Source organism: Nicotiana sylvestris, chromosome 10, assembly GCF_000393655.2.
Source record: "Nicotiana sylvestris chromosome 10, ASM39365v2, whole genome shotgun sequence".
Taxonomy (NCBI): domain Eukaryota; kingdom Viridiplantae; phylum Streptophyta; class Magnoliopsida; order Solanales; family Solanaceae; genus Nicotiana; species Nicotiana sylvestris.
Window position 1 is genome coordinate 13,654,965 of NC_091066.1, and position 25,775 is coordinate 13,680,739.

General features: G+C 34.5%; 2 protein-coding genes across 2 annotated transcripts; both read right to left on the bottom strand.

The window, feature by feature from the left end:
* Positions 1-1,756: 1,756 nt before the first annotated feature.
* Positions 1,757-7,438, bottom strand: LOC104242016 (carboxyl-terminal-processing peptidase 2, chloroplastic). The gene is made up of 13 exons (XM_009796989.2): positions 7,217-7,438; positions 5,704-6,076; positions 5,451-5,600; positions 4,789-4,871; positions 4,474-4,682; positions 4,244-4,312; positions 3,830-3,948; positions 3,247-3,322; positions 3,131-3,172; positions 2,900-3,008; positions 2,359-2,456; positions 2,184-2,277; positions 1,757-2,088 (listed from the first exon to the last, which is right to left on the bottom strand). Exons 1-13 carry the CDS (start codon positions 7,316-7,318, stop codon positions 1,963-1,965), a joined length of 1,650 nt encoding a protein of 549 aa, XP_009795291.1. The 5' UTR covers positions 7,319-7,438; the 3' UTR covers positions 1,757-1,962.
* Positions 7,439-9,915: 2,477 nt separating this feature from the next.
* Positions 9,916-24,218, bottom strand: LOC104242025 (MYB-like transcription factor EOBI). Its single transcript, XM_070158590.1, has 4 exons — positions 24,106-24,218; positions 11,283-11,434; positions 10,542-10,671; positions 9,916-10,447 (listed from the first exon to the last, which is right to left on the bottom strand). Exons 1-4 carry the CDS (start codon positions 24,216-24,218, stop codon positions 9,916-9,918), a joined length of 927 nt encoding a protein of 308 aa, XP_070014691.1.
* Positions 24,219-25,775: the final 1,557 nt, after the last annotated feature.

A 25,775-nucleotide genomic window follows, 5' to 3' on the forward strand; every position in this document is an offset into this window, starting at 1 on the left:
ATTCAGTTTTTAACCCTTCATGTAGATGATGACGAAGGAAAATCATGGCCTTCGCTTTATCCTGATTTGATGCTTCATTTCCTTGTATAATAGTATTTCCAAGACCTTTAGCGTCAAGGTGAATTTCAGCATCAAGAACCCATGATAAATAGTTCCTTCCGGTGATGTCAAGTGCCACAAATTCAAGTTTTGATAAATTTGACATAGTGAAAACTATCATAAAAGATGAATAAGTTAGAGAAATAATTATAATAATAAACAATTAATGAAAACAAAACGATTAAGGTAAAAGAAATGAAAATAGAGCTATATCATGTTAACAATCTACTATTTCATTTTATTCTTGCCATAAAGTAGAAATTACATACTTGTTTCATTTCACTTTATATTATTGATATATATGTGTTAATAGAATTGAACGTGACTAACATTATTTATATGTTCCAATAAATATAAAGTAATTAAAAAATTATTGCTTGTCAATTCATTTCTCACAGTTCTTCAAAATGCCTTAAAGATATGTTTTGATCCAGGGAGTCCATGACATTAGTGCATAGCTAGTTTGATGACTTTGAGGTCCTCTAAGAGTTGAGCACGGAAGGAAATAGTTATTTAATCATTGTAATGTACTTAAACTATTTAAGATGCCCAAGCGCACAAGTAATCTGCAAACAGTGAGCATATGATATGTACTGCCATAAATAAGATGATTATAATGATACATACCTTAATAAAATATGGATCAACTTAGCGGGAGTTAAGAATAAAATTAGAGCTTCGTGCTGATAACGTGTTATAAAATAAAAATAATGCAGTAAAATGTAAACAAGAAGAGATAGAGAGAATGGAGAAGTGTTTTCTTCTTTCACTTTGGTGTAATTTTTCATTGCAATTACATGGCCTTTTATAGGCATAAAAAGTAAAAATGATGGACATAAAATAGGAAATTTAATCTTTAAGTTATTCACAACATGTGCATCCAATGTAGCATCCAATGTAGTATCCAAAGTAGTATCCAATGTACAAACTATTCATAATACTATTAACTTATTTCTTTTGTTGACATTGAGAGTTGAGATTTGTTTTCTTAAGTTGAAATTTAATCCCGCTTTTCTTGAGAATAAAATTTCAGTTTCTTTGTCTTAACATTATGATCACCATTATGAGATTTTGAATTTTTTTATTTTTATCGGGTAAATCGATAACGATTGATAACCGACTAATCGGTATCCGATAACCGACTAATCGGTTCGGTTATCGGTTTAGCATATCTATATACAAATAACTGGTATGCCAAACCGATAATATTCACAACCAAACCGAACCAACCGATACTCACTCCTTACCTCTGACACTTGGCACGCTTCGATCTCATGATATATGCCAAATTCACACATCACACATTAAGCTATTAAGATTTCGATGTGTAGCAAAATCATAGTTTAATTTATTGATTGACATGTTTGACATTTTTGTGTTAGTTTTATCATTATTAGTAATGTGTGGTATAATTTTCTTTTCTTGATTATTATCTTCATAATTGTTTTAATAGGATCATAATTTATAGAGGTTGAAAAGATCAAATTCATGTATTGACGCATAAGAGAAAAACTTGTTAATATGTAAGTTAAAGTTAAAGTGTGGTTTTGTTTTACAATTTATGAAAGGAAAAAAAAAGATGTTAATAATATATTTAAAACCACAAAGGAAAAAGTATGTGTATTCGAAATTTTGTGCTTTAGAGCTCAAAAGATGATTGCTAAAGAATTGAATTTGATTCTATTACAGCAAGAGTTTAACAATAGAAATTGAAGTTGTCCTTTGTTCTTGGTATGTACAGACATCAGATGCATGCAAGCAAAATCACCAACTTGCATCTGCCAAAAGAATCAAATGGAAACTATGGAATCTACAAACAGAAGTTGAAAAACAAGATATTTTCTTCAGACTGTAGGGATGTAGTTATTTCGAGAATAGCTCGACTCTGTTTAGGTGGCAAGCAGAGGCAGGATTTAGAAGGCAGTTACAGAAGCTCTCGTCGTCTTTTGGGAATGAAGCTGGCAAAGGATGGTCCGGAATTACACCAACCTAGAAAAGACAATACATACAGAGAAAGCCTGTCAGTCGATAACCCTATTTGCTCGTGGAAACTATACAAAGTGAAAGATAGAGAGAGACTGGACCTTGTCTATATCGTTGTGAGCAGGAGTTTCATACCGAGCAACTGTAACAGCCAAGCCAGAGCCATCTGATAGCTGGAAAACTGACTGGATTTTACTGTATCAGAAGAAGAAACAAGTAAGAATAGCACTCTTCTTTTGCCAGCTATAGCATATTTGCACATAATATAGTTATTACCCCTTGCCATATGTTGGTTCACCAAAAAGCTGGGCTCGCTTATTATCTTTCAGAGCACCTGCTAAAATCTCACTTGCGCTTGCAGTCCCTTTGTTTACCTGCCAAACATAAGTTGGCAAGTTAGGGGGGATGGCCGGGATCAGTGTGTGAACTTGAAATGACGGAAAGAGAAAATAGAACAAGTTTGGTGAAGCCAAAGATAAGCTTAAAATACTGTTAGTGATAGAGAGTGAGCTTCTGACTGGAAAGTGCATTAGTTTGTGGTGCAAATTATGTATTTCATGTTTTAGTAAAGAAACATAGGATTATTATACATCATTAAGCGCTAATATTTGACAAATGAAACTACAGTCCGACTCCATGAGCATCACTAAGACAAGAAATTGACCATGTTATGAAAGTACACAAAGGAAAAAACAAAACCGGCTCCATTTTCTACCTTCATCAGAAAAACTACTTAGCTGAGATTAGGCAGAAAGTGATAACAGCAGTAGGCTATTAGTCTCTACACACGAATGAATAATTTACGGAGTAGACTTACCAGCACTGCTAGGGGTTCTGAAGCAGCTACCACATTGCTCCCATCCGTGTCATAAATATCTCGAACACCACGGCTATCGCAAATGTATACAATCACACCCTTGTTTAACCTGGTTGGCAGCAAATTCAATGCATGACACATCTTAGTCTTCTTGCATAGCCATAATATTAGTGTTAAAGGGGCAACGGGTAAAATGCTCAAGCTGGAAAATCCACATATAAAAAAGCTTACCAAATTTTTGCTATCTCAACTCCTTCTGGGAAGAGACCACCACTGCACAAAGATTTAGACTTTCAGGTTACAATTAAAGAGTTTTCAAAAGTGAAGACATGTTGAGAGCATGTCACCTATTATCCCGAAGGTCCAACACAAAGGCATTAACATTGTTTTTCCTTAAGGCTTCGATCGCTTCTCTTACAGCACCTACAGGGAGATCACATAATTATTAATCCGAAATTTATGAAATACTACCTAGATGTTTAACTCTTTGAACATGTAGCCAAATCATCAGAATTCTAGAGAATTTTAGTGGAAGTATGCATTATCACGACAGAGAAAAGAAAGTCCAATAGCAGCAATATCAAGGGCAGGATTCACTTTCCAAACGATTTCATTGTCTACAACAGAAAGGCTATTTTAAACTATGGTAACAGTGAGCCCACTTGGGACGATGAAGACAAATTCTACACCATGAAGAGTGTATAATTTTTGACAACCAAATCAGAAAGTAGAAAAGAAGGTTTTCTAATTCGATGCAATGTATCTGCATAGTGCCAAAATGCTCCTTTTTTTATTAAATAAAAAACAAGCCAAGGCCAGTAACTCAGATAAATGGGTGTTAAAATGAAACAGAAGATCTGAGTGTAGTCTGTTTGTCTAGTAAATAGGATAATGGTTTTAATACTAGAAGTGGTTCAAAGCATAGTTTACCAGAAGCATTTTGGTTGAATGTTGATAGTTTGATGTATCCAATCTGTGGAGCATCATCTCCTCCAGTGGGCAGCTTGCAGATTCTTGATTTTACAGGATTAAGCGAAACTTTCTCCCGTCTGGAAGTCAGCAGATTATTAGTATCTGCTAAGACTATGAATCTCTAGCTAAAAAGATAAACGTACATAATCATACAAAAATTATTTGCACACATATACACATCTTCACTTGAAGAAAAGCTAAGGAAGAAGGCATGCTCTGAAACTTAATTCACAACACTACAAAGTAGAGAAAGCTTAAATAATAGATGCATAAACAGTTTTTTCATTTATACATATAACAAGTCATGTTTAAAACTAACAAAAGTGTGAAGAACGTAGAGAACTTTAGAAGAGTTCAACAAGATGAACGCACATCAATTGCAGGTTCCTTGTCTCAGATCCACGATGTACAGTTAGTTCCACACCACTTCCTTCAGGTCCTCTGTATACCACGAAAAACAATAACAATAAATGCAGAGGAAAAAAACGTATGCTACAAACAGAAACTGCTCTCTAGTGAACCCAGAATAACTTAACTCGTCAACAATCATGAACAATGAAGTACAAAATGACACTGCACTTCAGGACCAGAAGAAAACTTACTGTAACCGTTCTGCTGCATCATATATACCCATGTTTTCTGTGCTGGTACTGTCAATTTTTAGGATAATATCACCAGATGAGATGCCAGCCCTATTTGCAGGACCTCCTGGAGAAGCGGAGACGACGACCAGTCCAGGAGCTGATTCAGTTTTTCCTGTTGGATAGCCAATTGACAACCCTACTCCAGTAAGCGCATTTTGAGTTCCTGACTGCCTTCAAAAAACATATGAAGAAATCTCTTTAGGAAGCACATTTTCAACCAATCAGGTGAGGTCATTCAGTAGCTAACAAGACAAGAGAAAACAAGAACCATACCCGCAAACTTTTAAACTTTTCAGGCTCCAGAAAACGGGTGAAAGGGTCATCCAGAGTGGCAATCATCTTTTTTATTGCTGCATCTGAAGACAGTGTAGTGCAAGGATTAAACAGCATGTACATTTAAGGGGCGGGAAATTACACCTGTAGCTCAGAAAAGACATTTCAGACTTCAGACAAGTTTAGCTTCAAGGTTGACAATTGGAGTCTGTACATTTCTATTACTACATTGATAAACAGAATTTCCTGGGACAAAATGGCATGGTTCCAGCAAATAGATGAGGGTACTTAAAGTATTTCAGTCATATTGGACAAAATTCATAACTCAAGATACTAGTGCAGTATGCAGGTGACCTTGACCAAAGGTATATTCACAGACCAATGGGCACAATATAGGATCTTGTTTGCTAAAAGATAATACAAACATGTGTCGGGTATCATCTTGCTAAGATGGATTTTGTATAATTAGCTAATATGTGTTCCCTTCTATATAGATTGCACACTCTAGTCCTCTCCAAAGCTACTCATAATAATGAATTCTTCCTTTTCAATTAGAAGCTTCAATGCAGATACGTAGCAGACCAATTTCTTCCCCCAGTATTCTTGCAAAACTTCATGCAGATAATCACCGAAAGATCACCACCAAAAAGGGCACAACTTACACGTTTCCTGCCGTGTGTTCATTGGTTCATTTCGTAGTGCATCTTCTCTGTACCTAAACCAACTTTGACCATTGAAGGTCTTGTCAATATATGCACGGTCAATTGTTCTCCATGCCTCCAAGAAAAGCAAATTTTCTTCAGTGAGAGCAACTGTAAAATGGGAAGGAAGTAGGAGATCCATCACTTATATTCCAATAATTGAGTCTCACAAAATAGAAAAGCTTGATATAATCCATCAAACTGACAGACTTACAAGAAGGAGCTTTCACAACAGCAGCATTAACTGCCATAACCAGCATTAGTCCAATGCAGGACCGAACAAATATATCAGGTACTATATTCCTAAATATTTCTGAATGCTTTACTGTTTTGCGGAAACTGGTTTTGAATTTTCTTGGTAAAAAAGGTAAGCCATTTTGTATAACCAGCAAACGTTGCTTATCAATGAATATTTTGCTATGCCTCCAGTTTGGCTGAGAAAACATTCTGTTTCTGCACATTTGCTCAATGTAGCATAAAGGAGAGCAACTTCCAGAGTTGTCATTGCCACTCTTTTTAAGACACAATATAGGAGGATATAGTCGAGAGTTATTACTTCCACTGTACAAAGAATTCCACGAAAGCACCTGCAAGATGTTTAAAATATGATCTTTGAGAAATTAAGCAAAAGGTTTTATTGATTAGACGTAGCATTAAGCTTGTTCTATAAGGATTCACAAGAACCATTACAAATCTCAGTTAGTTTCTATGCAAATCTGCGAGGTTACTGAAGAAGTCTATTGGACTATCTATGTCATGTACATTGTTTGAATTTTTGCCCCAAAAACACAAAGGAGAAAGACAACTAGCTTTTAGACAAAAGAGAAAGACAGGTGGAATGGATATAGGACTCATATGGCATGCCCCAACTAGTTAGCGGCTGAGGTGTAGTTGATTGATATAGATGAATGAACGAGGCAATCAATTTGACTTCTCTGGTTCAAACCTCTTGAATAATGTTTTCCCATTTGATTCCAAATCACAAGAGTCTTGCAATTTCTATATTTTCATTTGATAGAAAAATATCTTGAGATTATCATAAAACGACAAACATTATAAAGTTTCAACCTTTATTCGAATTATCGGGTCCAAAACCCTTTAAGATACTTAGGTATACTGGTTTTACTACTCAAAATGAAACAAGGATTTCCATGTTACTTAAATGTTCGCAATTCATTAAAAATTGCTTAAATAACGAACTCTCGCTGTTCTAATCTATATTACACTCTTCCCATTTCGAGATGCTCAAAACATTTTACACCATTTCATTGATTGTGTAATCACTAGCTTTTTGCCTCTGCCAAATTCATTTTTACATTTCAAAACTTTCTTTTTATCAAACTAAAATTACCAAGCATTACTTTAATCTCTTATTTCACTACCATTAATATAAAACACAAAGTCAAATTATATCTTAAACTCTATCCGGTCAAACGCCATCATATACAGGGACGGATGTATAGTATAAGCTATGGATTCAGCCAAACTCAGTATCTTTACTCAAACCTGTATAGTGTTAAAAAATCTATTAAAAATGTACAAATATTAAATTTCGAACCAGTAACTCAAATGATCAGTGGTTTAGTGGTATCCCGAACCCATAAAGTTCAAATATTGAATGCGCCTCTGATTTCATATAACTTGAAACTGACAGAGAAATTAATGAAATCTAGAACACCAAGTAGTGAAAATTTGGCCACTTAAACCAAAAAATGATGCATACATACCTTAAAAGCAATAGTGGGGTTTCTTGTGTAGCTGCTAGTGATGATAAACGAAGGAGATACAGAGGCTGAAGGAGAATGAGAGCTTCCCAGAAGAGCTTCCATTGCTCAATTTCAGCCACAAAACATACCTCTGTTTCGTTTTCAATTCTGTTTATTATCGTTTTGCATCTTTCTTTTTTTTCCTTCTCTTTATCCCCTTTTCCTAGTGGCTCAATTTCTTTTTCTTTTGTTTGACCCGCTAATTTCTGGGGTTTAAAGTGGCTCAAGTTTTTCCCTAGTCTCTTTATCTTCTTTTTCTGTTAAATTTTTCTAATTTAATTATTAAGCTCAGTTACAGGATGTTAAAACAAAATCGAAAAATCGGATTAAATCGACTAAATAAATATATTTTTTGATTTAGTTTGTTCTGATATTAAATCCTATAAAACCCGCAAGATTTGGTTTCATTTTGTGCTGAACAAAAAAAAAAGGATCAAGCCAACAAGGTGACAAAGTGTGTATATCTATATTATTATCATTTTCTTTATACATATAAAAACTTTAGAAATATTTTTAAAAATGTTCGTATATAAAGTATATAAAGCCGAATTTTCTTGGGCTTTATAAAGTTTTACCTTTTGAAATGTGAAAATAGCACGGGCTAGCCAGTTTTCGGACTGGTAATTAAAAACTAGTCAGCGTTTACAAAGTCATTGAAAAATAATCACTATTTTGCTTTAACACGGAAAATTCCATCATAATATACTGGAGATTGGTGCATCTATGTATGAACTTCCAGTATATTATGCTGGAACTCCAGTATATTATACTGGAACTCCATTATATCATGCTGGAAGTCCAGTATATTATACTGGAACTCCAGTATATTATACTAGAATATTTTTCGAATTTTGAACAGTGTTTTCGTTTAGATTTATTTTTACATGAAAAGTGGCTAAATTTCAATTAGTTTTGAAACCGTGACTATTTTTCTATTACCACTTGTAAATCTGGCTATTTTTTAATTTCACCCTTTTGAATTTGGACACTTCTAAGTCCTAACAGTCACTAGGCTGATGACCTTGGGCCCTTTTGTTTGATTGACCACTGTGTTACAACTTACAAATACAGTCACTTTTGTATTCAATAGAGTTTTCTTAATTTTCCTTTCTTTTTTAATTTTTATATTTTTGAGTTAACACTGAGGTAGCACTCAAAGTCGAGCTATATGGATCGTGATTACTAGACAGTATTTAACTTTTTGTTTTAAAATGGAAATAAGGCACATTAAAATAGAAAAGAAATCTTATCATCTGACTGTTTGTTTTTCTTTCACTAGATTTGACAGTTTGTTTAAGGTTCAATTTTTTTTCTTATCTCCTCTTTCAATTTTTTTTTCTTTTTGAAAATTAGTTTAAGATGAAATATGTTGTTGAATAGTTAGGATCGTTTGATCGCTCCTTTTTACTTTCCCTATAATTAATATACATGCATAAGTTATATGCAATCTATGTATTATTTTATGTTGGGATAGAAGATGGAATAAGAATGCCGATATTAATAATATACATGGATTAAAAGAGCTAAAATAAAACTGACACTCAAAATAGTAAAAAAAATTGAATTTTCAGTGTTCATGTCTCTACAATTTGAGCCTGCCAGTTTCAATCATGGGACACCATAACCATCTATTAAGATAGCATAACGTATTTCAAATACTATTCTCTATATTGATCTATATTATCATGCTCAACGTCAATTAATGCTATAAAATAGAAGATCAACTAATTATCTAATTTCTTATGACAATTATGATACGATTTTCCAAGTTTGCAATACTTCATGTCGAAATATATTCCTAAACTGTATTTGATTTTACAGCTTAAGCTCAGGCAGCACAAAGTATGTAGCTATATACATATAAGATGCCATAAATACTAGCTAAACCAGTGAACATAATTAGAGGTAGATTCAGGATTCGAAATTTATAGATCCCCGATCTCAAATTAATACTGCATTAATAACTAGGTATACAGTCAAATACAACCCTCGAGGTCCGCCACCGACCATCATTGGAGTTATATCATAAAGTTTCCCTAACCCAAAACTTATTCTCTCTTGGTTGATGACCTTTTATTCCCAACTGCAAGAAAGTAGTAGCAGTAGTAATATTAATTAGTACTAGTAAAGAAGCAGTAAGAATTGCTTAAATGGAAGAAAATTTTAATACATATTTAACACCCCGTTTCGGCATCAAATATTATTTAAATATTGCAGATACTGGTTTGGTTACCGGTATTTACAAACATTGAACTTCAATGTTTGAAATGTCAGTAAAATAAGAAATATATATTGCTTTGAGAAATATTTAAGCGAAACAATGGTTCCGCGAAGGGGAACCTTGGGGTAACTGGTAAAGTTACTGCTATGCGACTAGGAGGTCACAAGTTCAAGCCGTGGAAATAGCCTCTTGCAGAAATGCAGGGTAAGGCTCCGTACAATAGACCTTGTGGTCTGGCCCTTCCTCGGACCCCGCGCATAGCGGGAGTTGCACCGGGCTGCCCTTAATGGTTTCCGCTCAAATCTTCAACTTTGACAAATTTTTCTCAAGTAAATTTCAAGTTCAAATTAACACAATTTCAACTGCCAAAAACTCTTTTTCAGTTGCAACTTCAAAGTACTTTTCTTTTAATTTTAACAAAATATTATACAAACACTTACTAAGTATTCAATGAAGGAATAGCCAGACTTGTATCATAAGTTGTAGCACTGAAATTGCACTGAAAATCATCCAAATTCCACAAGCCATCCCACATGATGTCTTCATTTGATGAGGATTCTAGCACAGGCACAGGAATATGGTCATTGAGAATGGAATAAAAGAAGTCATCATCTTGCTCTTGATCAGCTATGTTTGGATACAAAATGTCCATTTCTTGGTTCCCTTGAGGCAAAGTAGGTATTTTATTCACATTTTCATTAGGTAATGACGCGATCCTGTTTCCTAACTTATTTAGGATTGAGGCGTAATAGTTCTTCTTGTCGTTGTGTGACACTACACTATTTATGTCGGTTTCAGTGTTAGATTGTTGGTGGTGGTGCTGCTTGAATTTTTGACTTTTCAGAAAACGCGACTTTATTTTTTCAGATTTGTCCCTAAAGTTTTGTGTCTTTTTCTTGAAATGAGTCCTCCAATAGTTCTTGATCTCATTATAAGTTCTCCCTGGCAAGTTTTTAGCAATAATTGCCCATCTGTATTCATTTTTTAACAAGTTATTACTGAAGATTATGGTTAAGAAACATTAAAAAAAATCAAGAATATCCAAATAACTTTAAGAAAAATCACCTGTTCCCCCATCTAACATGGAGCTCTAGAATGAGTTTTTCTGCATGAGAAGTAATTTGTCCCTTTTTAAGATCTGGCCTTAAGTAATTCACCCATCTCAACCTACAACTTTTTGCATTCCTTTTCAACCCTGCAAGTACCAAATACCCAAATATAGATATCAACATAAAATAATTACATCTCAATTTCAAGCAAGTTAGGATCAGCAATACAAAATCGCACTGACCGTACTGCTCCATTTTGAGATGTCTAGGTGCAATAAATATTAGTACCAGTGTAACACTTGAACTTAAAATTTGAAACGGAAAAAGACCCTTCTTGTCTCTATTACTCTATGTTGTTTATTACGCTTGTTTTTTTAATATTTTCCAGTTGTTTCTGCTTGTACTATTGCTCTCTTTTCATCTTTCCTTGACCGGGGGTTCGGAAACAACCTCTGTACCCTCAAGGTTGGGAGGGGTAAGGTCTGCGTACATACTATCATCTTCAGACCCCACTTGTAGAATTATACTGGGTTTATTGTTGTTATTGTTGTTGTAAAAAGACCCTTCTTGATGAAAAATATATGTAGCAGTTTTTGTTGATTGAAGTGATGATAAAATAGTTGAAATAACACTTTTAACATAATATTACGTATGATTTCTTCGCTCTTAATCAGAGATCTCAAGTTCGAATCCTAATAGTAAGCGCTTCCTTGACGGCAAAAAAACATAATATTGTGTGTAGTATTTATTGTTTTGCCTGCAACAGAAGCAACTGAACTCCATCTGCCTTCACCATGCAACTTAACATATTCAATGAGTAATCTGTCTTCTTCAGCAGTCCAAGGTCCCTTTCTCCATCCTTTTGTCATTCCCCGACTGCATATTTCCTCACTCATCACTCCCCAAAGGCTTAATTTTTTTAAAAAACCTAATTAAAGAGCTTTAAGTGGAATTTAATCTCACTAATCTGATTAGTATTTGTGACACAATCTTAAAAGTGTTTGTTGTTTATTTATATTTGCACCCCATGCCCCCCCCCCCCAAAACTCCATTCCATCAGTCAAAACTTTTAAGTCCTTTCATATTACTACATATCTAAACGTGACCAATTGACTAGTGAAATACCCAAACGACCTTTATGTACAGTGGTGAAGCCAAAAATTTTCTCAAGGGTTTTAAATTTGAAGGAAATAAAAAAAAAACCCCGACAAAAGATATTCAATATATGTTATATATATTTTATCTATATACGCAATATAATTTTCTGATAAAGGTGTGGGGTCCAGCCCCTTAATTTAAGGAAGAAGTTTTCTTCCTTGCTTCAGTTTTCAATATAAGCAGCAGCAGCCCACGTTTTCTTTGTCTGTCAAAGAAAGTAGGCTGCAGAACATTAAAATGTCAAGTATAGGAGGCTCGTTTTTGCCTATAAAATGAGAGCTTCGGCTCTCATTTTTGATCATCAATCTCAGAGGAAAATATATCTGAGAGCTAGAAAGAAAGAGTGAGGTTTCACAGACAGGATATAAGAAATAGTCTGTGAAGAAAATAGAGAGTGTGAGTGATATTGTAGTGAGGTGAAATATCAAAAGAGGGTTATTTCTTTTGAGTATTGTAGTGGTCTTTGTAGTATTTTTACTCGGCCTACAAAGTATAAATTCCTTACTATAGTGATATCAGTTGCTCCTCTCGGGGTCGTGGTTTTTCCCTTATTCAGAAGGGTTTTCCACGTAAAAATCTTGGTGTCATTGTTACTCTTTTATTCTTGTTAATTACCGTATCTCGGTGCTACATTATTATTCCGTTTTTATTACCGTGAATATTATTTTGGTAGGGGGTGTATTCCCAATAACTGGTATCAGACCACAGGTTCTGCTCGTTCACTGAAATACTATTCACTGTCGGTAGTACTATACTTGGTGAAAAATAAAAATGTCCGGAGTAAAGTACGAGGTAGCAAAATTCAACGGAGATAACGGTTTCTCAACATGGCAAAGAAGGATGAGAGATCTGCTCATCCAACAAGGATTACACAAGGTTCTAGATGTTGATTCCAAAAAGCCTGATACCATGAAAGCTGAGGATTGGGCTGACTTGGATGAAAGAGCTGCTAGTGCAATCAGGTTGCACTTATCAGATGATGTGGTAAATAACATCATTGATGAAGACACTGCACGTGGAATTTGGACAAGGTTGGAAAGCCTATACATGTCCAAAACGCTGACAAATAAATTGTACCTGAAGAAGCAGTTATACGCCCTACACATGAGTGAAGGTACGAATTTTTTGTCACATTTAAATGTGTTTAACGGACTAATCACACAGCTTGCCAACCTCGGAGTGAAAATCGAGGAAGAAGATAAAGCCATCTTGCTATTGAACTCGTTGCCATCTTCGTACGATAATTTGGCAACAACCATCTTGCACGGTAAGACTACTATTGAGTTGAAAGATGTCACATCGGCTCTTCTACTCAATGAGAAGATGAGAAAGAAGCCTGAAAATCAAGGACAGGCTCTCATCACAGAAGGTAGAGGCAGGAGTTATCAAAGGAGTTCGAACAACTATGGTAGATCCGGAGCTCGTGGGAAGTCAAAGAACCGATCCAAATCAAGAGTCAGAAATTGCTACAACTGTAATCAACCAGGTCACTTCAAAAGAGATTGCCCAAATCCAAGGAAGGGCAAAGGTGAAACCAGTGGCCAGAAGAATGACGACAACACAGCCGCCATGGTGCAAAATAATGATAATGTTGTCCTCTTTATAAATGAGGAAGAGGAATGCATGCACCTGTCAGGTCCAGAGTCGGAATGGGTGGTTGACACAGCGGCATCTCACCATGCCACACCGGTAAGAGATCTTTTTTGCAGATATGTAGCAGGTGATTTCGGCACAGTGAAAATGGGTAACACAAGTTACTCAAAGATTGCGGGGATTGGTGACATTTGTATCAAGACAAATGTCGGATGCACATTGGTTCTAAAGGATGTGCGGCATGTACCTGATTTGCGGATGAACTTGATCTCGGGAATTGCTTTAGACCGAGATGGATACGAGAGTTATTTTGCAAATCAAAAGTGGAGACTCACTAAGGGATCATTGGTGATTGCAAAGGGAGTTGCTCGTGGCACGTTGTACAGGACAAATGCAGAAATATGCCAAGGTGAATTGAACGCGGCACAAGATGAGATTTCTGTAGATTTGTGGCACAAAAGAATGGGTCATATGAGCGAGAAGGGATTGCAGATTCTTGCCAAGAAATCACTCATTTCTTATGCCAAAGGTACAACGGTAAAACCTTGTGACTACTGTTTATTTGGTAAGCAAGCATAGAGTCTCATTTCAGACATCGTCTGAAAGAAAATTGAATATACTTGATTTAGTATATTCTGATGTTTGCGGCCCAATGGAAATTGAATCAATGGGCGGTAACAAATATTTTGTTACTTTTATTGATGATGCTTCACGAAAATTATGGGTTTATATTTTGAAAACCAAAGATCAGGTGTTTCAAGTTTTCCAGAAGTTTCATGCTCTAGTAGAAAGGGAGACGGGTCGAAAGCTAAAGCGTCTCCGAAGTGACAATGGAGGTGAGTACACTTCAAGGGAATTTGAAGAGTATTGTTCAAGTCATGGGATCAGACATGAAAAGACAGTTCCTGGAACCCCACAGCACAATGGCGTAGCCGAGAGGATGAACCGCACCATTGTGGAGAAGGTGAGAAGCATGCTCAGAATGGCTAAACTGCCTAAGTCATTCTGGGGTGAAGCAGTTCAGACAGCCTGTTACCTGATCAATAGGAGTCCATCAGTTCCGTTGGCGTTTGAAATCCCAGAGAGAGTCTGGACCAACAAGGAGGTGTCCTACTCGCATCTGAAGGTGTTCGGTTGCAGAGCTTTTGCACATGTACCAAAAGAGCAGAGAACAAAGCTGGATGATAAATCTATTCCCTGCATATTTATCGGATATGGAGATGAAGAGTTCGGGTACAGACTGTGGGATCCTGTAAAGAAGAAGGTCATCAGAAGTAGAGATGTAGTCTTCCGAGAAAGTGAAGTTGGAACTGCTGCTGATATGTCAGAAAAGGCGAAGAATGGTATAATTCCTAACCTTGTTACTATTCCTTCTACTTCTAACAATCCCACAAGTGCAGAAAGTACGACCGACGAGGTTGCCGAGCAGGAGGAGCAACCTGGTGAGGTTATTGAGCAGGGGGAGCAACTTGATTAAGGTGTCGAGGAAGTGGAGCACCCCACTCAGGGAGAAGAACAACCTCAACCTCTGAAGAGATCAGAGAGGCTAAGGGTAGAGTCATGCAGGTACCCTTCCATAGAGTATGTCCTCATCAGTGATGAGGGGGAGCCAGAAAGTCTTAAGGAGGTGTTGTCCCATCCAGAAAAGAACCAGTGGATGAAAGCTATGCAAGAAGAGATGGAATCTCTACAGAAAAATGGCACATACAAGCTGGTTGAACTTCCAAAGGGTAAAAGACCACTCAAATGCAAATGGGTCTTTAAACTCAAGAAAGATGGAAATGGCAAGCTGGTCAGATACAAAGCTCGATTGGTGGTTAAAGGCTTCGAACAAAAGAAAGGTATTGATTTTGACGAAATTTTCTCACCTGTTGTCAAAATGACTTCTATTCGAACAATTTTGAGCTTAGCAGCTAGCCTAGATCTTGAAGTGGAGCAGTTGGATGTGAAAACTGCATTTCTTCATGGAGATTTGGAAGAGGAGATTTATATGGAGCAGCCAGAAGGATTTGAAGTAGCTGGAAAGAAACACATGGTGTGCAAATTGAATAAGAGTCTTTATGGATTGAAGCAGGCACCAAGGCAGTGGTACATGAAGTTTGACTCATTCATGAAAAGTCAAACATACCTAAAGACCTATTCTGATCCATGTGTATACTTCAAAAGATTTTCTGAGAATAACTTTATTATATTGTTGTTGTATGTGGATGACATGTTAATTGTAGGAAAAGACAAGGGGTTGATAGCAAAGTTGAAAGGAGATCTGTCCAAGTCATTTGATATGAAGGACTTGGGCCCAGCACAACAAATTCTAGGGATGAAGATAGTTCGAGAGAGAACAAGTAGAAAGTTGTGGCTATCTCAGGAGAAGTACATTGAACGTGTACTAGAACGCTTCAACATGAAGAATGCTAAGCCAGTCAGCACACCTCTTGCTGGTCATCTAAAGTTGAGTAAGAAGATGTGTCCTACAACAGTGGAGGAGAAAGGGAACATGGCTAAAGTTCCTTATTCTTCAGCAGTCGGAAGCTTAATGTATGCAATGGTATGCACTAGACCTGATATTGCTCACGCAGTTGGTGTTGTCAGCAGGTTTCTTGAAAATCCTGGAAAGGAACATTGGGAAGCAGTCAAGTGGATACTCAGGTACCTGAGAGGTACCACGGGAGATTGTTTGTGCTTTGGAGGATCTGATCCAATCTTGAAGGGCTATACAGATGCTGATATGGCAGGTGACATTGACAACAGAAAATCCAGTACTGGATATTTGTTTACATTTTCAGGGGGAGCTATATCATGGCAGTCTAAGTTGCAGAAGTGTGTTTCATTTTCAACAACTGAAGCAGAGTACATTGCCGTTACAGAAACTAGCAAGGAGATGATATGACTCAAACGGTTCCTTCAAGAGCTTGGATTGCATCAGAAGGAGTATGTCGTCTATTGTGACAGTCAAAGTGCAATAGACCTTAGCAAGAACTCTATGTACCATGCAAGGACCAAACACATAGATATGAGATATCATTGGATTCGTGAGCAGGTGGCGAACGAATCTTTACAGGTCAAAAAGATTCACACAAGCAAAAATCTTGCGGATATGCTGACCAAAGTGGTACCAAGAGACAAGTTTGAGCTATGCAAAGAACTTGTCCGCATACACTCAAACTAGAAACTGCGGTGTTATCCCCTTCAGGTGAATGAGACTGGAGGGGGAGATTTGTGGGGTCCAGCCCCTTAATTTAAGGAAGAAGTTTTCTTCCTTGCTTCAGTTTTTAATATAGGCAGCAACAGCCCACGTTTTCTTTGTCTGTCAAAGAAAGTAGGTTGCAGAACATTGAAATGTCAAGTATGGGAGGCTCGTTTTTACCTATAAAATGAGAGCTTTCGGCTCTCATTTTTTATCATCAATCTCATAGGAAAATATATCTGAGAGCTAGAAAGAAAGAGTGAGGTTTCACAGACATGATATAAGAAAATAGTCTGTGAAGAAAATAGAGAGTGTGAGCGATATTGTAGTGAGGTGAAATATCAAAAGAGGGTTATTTCTTTTGAGTATTGTAGTGGTCTTTGTAGTATTTTTACTCGGGCCTACAAAGTGTAAATTCCTTACTATAGTGATATCAGTTGCTCCTCTCGGGGTCGTGGTTTTTCCCTTATTCAGAAGGGTTTTCCACGTAAAAATCTTGGTGTCATTGTTACTCTTTTATTCTCGTTAATTACCGTATCTCGGTGCTACATTATTATTCCGCTTTTATTACCGTGAATATTATTTTGGTAGGGGGTTTATTCCCAACAAAAGGATGGTCAATTGATTATCCTTACCAAAATGTAACTTCGCCCCTGCATATGCAGTACTTTGTTTCCTAAAATTAAATAATTGTGTGAATGTTTTTCATCCATTACTAACTTTGGTGAAAATCAAATAAAGGGTTAAGAATTTACTGGAAGAAACAAAAAAAAGTCTTATTACATGTGTAGTAACATTTAGAATATCACCAAATTATCAAACATCTTATATATGTATTTTCAATAACGAACTTATCTTAATAATCTTTTTAACATAGTTAAATAATATGGGAAATATGAAAGACTCAATTGAGACTGCTAGGAGTGAATAGGAAATTGCTGAAATTCTATACTATATCACTGTGATTCAAATTATATTTTCTTGTCAACTGATCTGTTATTACTATAATTTAAATTGTATTTTTTTAGTTTGAGCTTTTGTTATGAATTCGATTATTTTAATCGGGCCGAACTATAATGAATAAAAAGACAAAAAAAATAATTAATTAAAGTCAATACCAGAAGATTCTACAAGCACAAAGGGTATTTTTAGGAACAAAAATGATTACCAAGTAAGCCCATCCAAAATAGGAACAGTAAATTTCATGGATAAAAGCCACGTATATGACTAGGGTTCTTGCATCTAGACAATAACAACTTTTAAAAAAACCTCTAGAAATCTCACTAATCTCTCTCTATATATATATATATTAAAGCAAGAAAGTTATCATATATAACTGACATTATGGTTAAGCCAAGTGGCAAGCTAATAAATATCAATAGTATATGGTAACTTTATTCTATATTTAACTATTTTAGTTAAATACAAACATAGATAAAGTTTTAAAATTTGAATTTAAATTAAAAATAAAAATTATCTTTTTTATCATGTTATCATACTTAATTCGGTTAATGATCATATGCAATCATGTTAGGAACTTTTTTATTTTTTATAATTATTTAAATACTACTTCGCCTATAGCAAAAAAAACTACTACATATAACTATAAAACTCTTTCACATTTAAAATCCTATAAGTATAGTTCTTTGAAACACTGTAGCTAGATTTAAATAAAATGAAATTCTTTTAAAATAAATGTAATATATAGGGTACACGTCTATGTTTATCTAAATAATAAAAAAGAGTTTACAAAAATCAAATAAAAGTTTGCTTACATATATAATAAAGTAAACATACATGCTGGAGAAAGAAACATCACAAAATCAGTCAATATTAAAAAAAAGTTATTTCTTTTTCTTCTTGAAGAATATTTGTTTGAAGAGTCAATTTGCATAAATGGACATCAAACAAATAACAAAACTTTGGCTATACAATTGCTATCGTTAATTTCAATTTAGCACATTCAAGGGATTGAAGGGTATAAGCTGAAACTCCTTCATTTAGCTGTAGTCAAGCCAATATTGCAAGGGTATAATATTTTTTCCGTTGAAGAATATTAGTTTTGAATCATTAGATTATGCGAAAGGTTTTTTTTTTCAAACTCAACAAGAGATAAATTAGTTTCTATAACGACTTTTAAGTTTAACAAAGAGTATATATAAAGAAAAAATTGGTATGACTTGAAATATTTTTTTTAAATGTAAACAAATTATTTCGAAAAAACTCTTTACTTTTTTTAATTCAAAGATAATAAAAAGATAAGATATTTTTGAAAATTAGTAGAGAGTTTAAAATTATTATAATAGAGGTTATATCATGGATAAACTCAAAAAAATCGAAATCTTATGGAATATTTACATAATATTCAGCCATATTTATTGTTTGCGTTTTATAGCTAATATAAATAGATGTTATACTGATAAAACACAATTATACACATATTATATATGGATTATATATAAATTACACATCATTCAATTTTTAATTTAAGTGGTCGGGTGAGCACCTATTTAGGCTGATTAGATAAAGCCAAAATAAAATATATGAAATAGTTTCAACCAAAGACTAAAAATATAATTAAAGTTCATATGTAGACAATTTTTATTAAAACTCATCCTTTTATAGTGAAATAAATTAATTTTTTGTAACAAAAGAAATAATGACATAAAAAATAAAATAAAAGAAAATAAATATTGAAAAAAGGTTAGAAAGATCTAAAAACGAGAAATAAAAGATGACAACAAATTTCTTCTTATGTTTCATCTTTGTTGAGTATAAAAAAATTGAAAGTTAATCTCATCGATTTTAAATATTTTTTTCCGACTCAAATACATAGATTATAAGATAAGGATATCTTTGAATATTTTTTTTTATTTACATTATGTGTCGTTTTTAAAAAAATCATTATTACTAACAAACTGATATGATATTCGAATTTGAATTGGGATGCAATTTGAGTAGTTTGCATTGAGGCTAAGCTAAGTATGGTGTCGAAAAATAAACTACTTGACAATTTTAAGACAATATATGCAATGTTTTATAATAATAATCAACTAATTTAACATTTAATGATTCAAAGAACAAAACTTTTGTATATATAGGGTATTAAAAATTCAAATTCTGGGGCTAGAGATATTGATAAACTTAAAGTGGAGTCATACTAAAATAAATCTGGCTAAAGAATCATTTAAATTTTTAGATAGCCGGTTAAAGTGAATTTTAAATTAAGGATAATATCTTCACTTGTATCATTATAAAGATAATCATTATTATAATATATATAAAGTTTTAGAAATTGAAATTTCAAAATAGAAATATTTTTTGAAAGATAAAATCATACCAAATAAGAGTTCAAGTCGTAGTATAAGAGTCACGTCGCAATCAAAGGATCGTTTATATCGTCTCAACTTTTGTGCTTTGCCATAAATATGAGTTATTATTTCACTTTGTGGTTATTTTTAGGTTCCAACGACACCTATGAGAATAGTACAAATATAAAATATCACTACGAGAATTGAGAAAATATTAGTCTTTTTTCATGTAGTGTTTCTTAATTAATATCTAACGATTATCTATAATTATTTAGAAGGTTTAAATGTTAAGGTTATTTACATATAATTCAAATAACTCAGATATTTAACATGGTTAATATCAAATACCAAAATTGAGTAAAAAAATTCACTGGCTAAAGAATTTTTTATATTTTTAGATAGCCAACTAAAATGAGTTTTGGATTAAGAATAATATTTTCAATTACATTATTATAAAAATAATTATTATTGAAAAATAATATTTTAGAAACTGAAATTTTAAGAAAGAAATATTTTTTAAGAGATATCAACACACCAAATAAGAGTTCGAGTAGTAGTAAAAGAGTTAAGTCTTATCCAAAGAGTCATTCATTGTCTCAACATTTGATTGCTTTGCTATAAATATGAGTTATTATTTTGCTTTCTGACTATTTTTAGGACCCAATAACACCGGCAAGAATGGTATCAAAAAAGAAAAATAGAAGAAATGGTTAATTTTTTTCATGTAGTTAATATCCAATGATTATCTATATTTACTGAGAAAGTATAAATTTTAAGATTATTTACATACAATCTAAATAACTTAAATATTTGACATAATTAGTGTCCGCGCATTCGCGCGAGTACTAATACAGTCTTTATGGAAATTAAGAACTTAATATAATAAATTAAGTGGGTGGCTAATTTTTTAATATAGAGTTCCAATAAGAAAGAACCAGGTGTTGGATTTGGTTACTTAATTAAGGCTAAAGGTGCACGGCAATCATCATTACGTGTTTATTAACTATGATTAACAATCTGTTGGATGCCATTTTGGGTATTGAGGCAATCTGAAAACAACATTTTTTTTTAATTAAAAACTAATGGGGTAAGCATGCTTTGTCTTCAAAACGTCAGCAATGGGCAATCTGAAAACATTTGTTTGATTCTTGATCAAAACGTCTAACATTTTTTTTTTTTGTCATTATATAAGAAGATATTTAATTAGGTATACTTCTTTTGTCCCAATTTATGTGAAGTGGCTCATAGTATGAGAGCCATACTTGATTTTTATAGAAAATACGAGGAGAAATTTTTTATAATTTTTAAAATAAAATTTATATATTTGCAGGCTACATAAAAAATACTACAAATCAACATAGTTAATGATTTAAAATATTTAAAAATTATAGCTAAAGAAAAAAAATTCACTCTCGATAATAATACACTCACATAAACAAAAACAGTATAATTTAAGAAAAAGAGATAACTTTTGATACAAAAGTATATGTAACATACCAAAAACATATAACCTATAAGAGAATGTCGTTTAGGAATAAAGTGGAATTTTAAAACTAAATAAATTTCAAATATGAAAGGTTCTGCTCTTTGTGAAATGGACGAAAACTACGCGAAATAATAAAAGTGGGAATCAAGTAGTTACGTTTCATATTTAACCCCCAAGTTTGTGTAAATACCAACTGATTACTCTTCCACTTTAGCCTATGGAGGAGAAGGTTGATATAAGAAGATAAGTATATACATATATAGTCCAAATTAAAGTTAATGCAGAATTTTATTTTTCGCACAAAGGTATATACATTTTAGGAGATCATATGGAGATTGAAGAGATTACTTTCTTATAAATCTCAAATATATAAAACAGAAACTAGAACAAATCAATTAATTCAATTTTATCAGTTAGAAATTAAAGTAAGAATATACATATTCCTACTTAAGAGTTAATTGTGTGTGTTTATTTTTACGTTTTATAATTAAGTATGGTAGAATACTTGCCTAGATAATGTTTTACCACTCAATATAAGAATTTAATTTTCGAGCTTTGAGTATTGAATATTGAATGAGAAATTAAAGTATGACATGACTATAGAATGATAATATGATATTGCATTTTGGAATAATGGCTTATTTGTGAACATAAAACGTAATCTTTTTTCACTTAGAAGAAATAACCAGAGAAAAGGGAAGGATTGAAGATTAATCGGCCCCCAGCCCCCCACACGTTTCCGCGGTTATACTAATTAGGGTTCCATTCATGAATTAATTAATTTATTCAAGAAGAATAAAATAACAAGGGAAAAAGCACATTTAGAATGCGCGCCATTATTTTATAATTAGAATAAGATTTAGTGCTTAAACAACTGTCTTGAAAGCAACTCAACGATAAGATTTAGCTCTTTGTTTTGTTCTCTTCTTACTCTAATTAGTAAGTATAATCATATGTTTTTTTTTTTATTTCTAATTACTTTTTTGATGGTGTCATTCGGAACGGATTATTTGACTAAGAAGCTTTATAATACTATGAATTACATTAAACTATAATAAATGAAACATTAGCCTAAGGCAGAGAAGAGATCCATGAGATGAGGAAGATTATTAAATATTATTCTATAAATTGTGTTTATTGTTAGATTTACTATGTTTGCCTTTGAGACAAGAACATAATGATGAACTCAAAATTCAGATAAAAAGATTATGAGGATATGAATATGATAAAATGATCAAGAAAATTACAGACTGTAATCTTCTATAAGTTTTATTGATGGAAATGCTATATATTCCTAGTAGATATATAGTAATAAACTCTCGAAACATGCAATACGATTTAGTCGTTGTGTCTAAAAGTTACAGAATAAGAATGAGAGTTGACCAATCATGTGTGAGTGAAAGATGAAATATTAAATTTAGATCAACCTGAATTCATATTAAAATAATTTGTGATATATAATTGTTATATATTTATTAATTATAAGATAATAAAGAAAGACACAAGAAGACTCCCAAATAGCTGTCACTCATTAATGAAGCAAGCGCTCTTTCACAAAAAGGCAAAATACAGAATGTGTTTCACTTTATTGGAAACAATGTAGAACTAAGGTTTACGTACACACTATTTTTCTCAGACCTTACGGTATAAAATAATACTGGACATGTTGGTGTTGTCACTGTTGTACAGAATGCGTTTCACTCTCTCAATCCGGAAAAACTTTCTGTAGTTTTTTTGTGAAAAGCTTCTCCAAAACGATTTAGACTTTATTTATGAGGTGTAATTCATGTTTAGCATGTGATTACGTTATCGACCAGTGAAACAAATTAAACAAATCTTTGGTGAACTGTGTGTTCTTAAATTTTCTTTCACACTATGGGTCGGTTTTGTGTAGTTTTCTATTATTTTTGCAGATTTATGATTTGTTTTTGATAAACATTAATGACCAAAGATAATTTGGTTTTGATAACCGAAAACAAATTCAAACACTACGTGTTTGACCAAAAAAGTGTTGAACCTTCTAGTTAAACTAATTGATGATGAGATATAGGATGAATCTTAGTTAAAAATAATAAATTCTAGATCGAATGTGATAGGGAATCAATGTGGTGCACGACGTTTGATAGCGTTAAATAGCACGTTTATATTCAATGAATGCTAGTAATTGTGGTAACATGAATATGCAATAAATGTAAAGAATGACAATAAATGTAATAAGAAGGAATCTACCACCCAATTATTATATGATTTGGATGGTTCCTTCTCCTGACAGCAACGTGGAAAGAAGAGGAATGAAGATGGTTATGGAATCTTCGAATCTTGTGGACAAAAGCCAAATAACATGCGTTTGAGTAATATAATCAATGAACAAGATAACTTTTCGTATATTCTTTCAAGTCAAGATCCCCCATTATTTTCTATCTCTTCCTCTTTACAAGGTATATTCCTAAGAAAACCTAAAAGGTACAAAACAAGAAATATCCAAAGGAATATTCCTTATATTTATTTCTACTTCTATTCTTCCATTATTTCTTTATCCCAGTTGTCTGTCCTCGACTACAATCCTCTTACAGATGGCTTCCTACTATTGCGCCATGGTCGACCTCATCCTCGATCCTGCTTATCTATCATTATTAAGTCGCCAAATTTAGACCAATACAGTTAGTCCCTCCGCTTGTTGAGGTCGTGGCCCTGTACGCCCTCGATAAACGGACCTATTCGCTTCCGTTGAGGAGAAATTTGGCTATGTCGAATAAGTCGGATCGGCCGGGATCGAGAGAACGGCTGCGAAGTTACGGTTGGTGTGGCTATCATGGGGTGACGTAATGGCCACGGGCGTCATCATTACGCATCTTCCTGAGGTTGCGTCTGTGCATCTACCGCTTTGGTTTTGGTGCCATTGACAATCTTTTTGCTTTGATTCTCGCGCCACCTAGCCCTATAAATAGATGGGGGTTTCATTTTTCGGCACCATCCTTTACTTTGCTTGAGTATTGCTCTTCTTTGATCTTCTTCTCTAATTTCTGCTCCTGATTTTACTTCTTCGATTCCATTCCCCTTTTTCTTACCCAGTTATTATCTTCTTCTTCGAGCTTGGTAGAATATGCTTCATTGTTGAAATATGTCACAACCCTCTCACATTCATGATGAAGTTTCTGATGTTACTCCGTTATCGATAGTCCTTCCTTCCGGCGATGGGGAATTTATGGTTGAAGAGGATGATAGCTTTCCTACTGCGGAGGATGATAGCTTTCCTACCACGAAGGAGATAGTTCCCAAAAACCCTTTGGCTAGAAATGATTTCCCAAAAGATCCTGCTCCTGCTCCCGCTCAGGTGCCTTCCGAGACTAGACTGCCTCATATAGCCGACCTTCAGTCCAAATACCGCATCCCCCCATATTGAAATAGTTTCGGCCGGTGGCGACATCGTGGAGGTCCATTGACCCAGGTATTGTTCCTTCTATGTCTATCCATTGTTGATTGATTATAATTTTTCTCACCTTCCGCTTGCGGAGGAATTTTGCCGGTTTTACAATGCCTGCCTACCGCAACTCTCTCCTTACTTGTATAAGACTTTCTTGATGCTAACGAAGTACGCGGAATTGGCTGGCTGCGAGGTTGATATTCGCCATCTGCTGCACTTATTTTCGCCTAGTTTTTACAGAGGCACTATGATACACCTACGACATCGTGGGACCAGGGGATGGTAGTCATAATGGATGATAGAACGAATTGGAAGTTCTGGCATAAGTACTTCTTCATCAAGACCAAACACTTGGTGGAGGACCTGATTAGGTTTCCCGAGCAGTGGAATCATAATCGTAAGTGTCTTTGTCGTATGCTCGTTGTCTTTTTTCGTCCTTTCATTTTCAGTTCACTTGCGTTTTCTTCGTTTTTTAGCTGAAAGATGTGCACCCTCTCCTGTCTTCGACATTGAAGATTGGGTGGCTCGCGTGTTGCCTCATATGGTGGGGATTCGTGATTGGGCGGCTTTCTACAAGCATTTTGGACCCAAGGTCCCATCTAGTAAATGTTACCTTTGCTTCAGCTTTCTGTTGTTTACTATTGCTCGTTGATGCGACCTCCCTTTGGTGCTAGGTCGGCGAATCTCTAAGAAGAAAGCTCCAGTACCAGCATTCCGCCAAGCCATCGCATCGACGGGGATGCAATTTGCTTTGGTCGAGTCTGTCCGGGAAAGTCGTAGTCAAGCTCCACTGGTGAGGGATTTCGCCCCCCAGGCTGTTGTTGTACGAGATGAGATTTCTTCTCGACCCGTCTATCATCTTGTAGACGAGTAGTCTAATGGAAAAGAGTCTCCATCGAGAAAAAGGCAAAGGGTGGAGCTCGGGAAGGCCGTCGTTGCTGATATTGAACTGGAGAAGATCGTTGCTTTAAAAATGGCATCCACATTTGCGCTAGATGTAGGACCATTTTTACGGCGGGTGCCATTATGGAGAGAAGGCCCTCTCGGGACGAGGGTGTGTGTGATGTCGGGGAACCTATAAGGGCCGCAGAAGG

Coding starts and splice junctions, on each gene's coding strand:
- LOC104242016 (XM_009796989.2), bottom strand. CDS start 7,318: ATGGAAGCTCTTCTGGGAAGCTCTCATTCTCCTTCAGCCTCTGTATCT. Junction 4,872..5,450: donor GAACACACGGCAGGAAACGT/GTAAGTTGTGCC, acceptor CACTGTCTTCAG/ATGCAGCAATAAAAAAGATG. Junction 2,278..2,358: donor GAACCAACATATGGCAAGGG/GTAATAACTATA, acceptor CTTCTGATACAG/TAAAATCCAGTCAGTTTTCC.
- LOC104242025 (XM_070158590.1), bottom strand. CDS start 24,218: ATGAAACCCCCATCTATTTATAGGGCTAGGTGGCGCGAGAATCAAAGC. Junction 11,435..24,105: donor ACGCAACCTCAGGAAGATGC/GTAATGATGACG, acceptor AAAAAAATTAAG/CCTTTGGGGAGTGATGAGTG. Junction 10,672..11,282: donor TTCAGTTGCTTCTGTTGCAG/GCAAAACAATAA, acceptor TGGTACTTGCAG/GGTTGAAAAGGAATGCAAAA.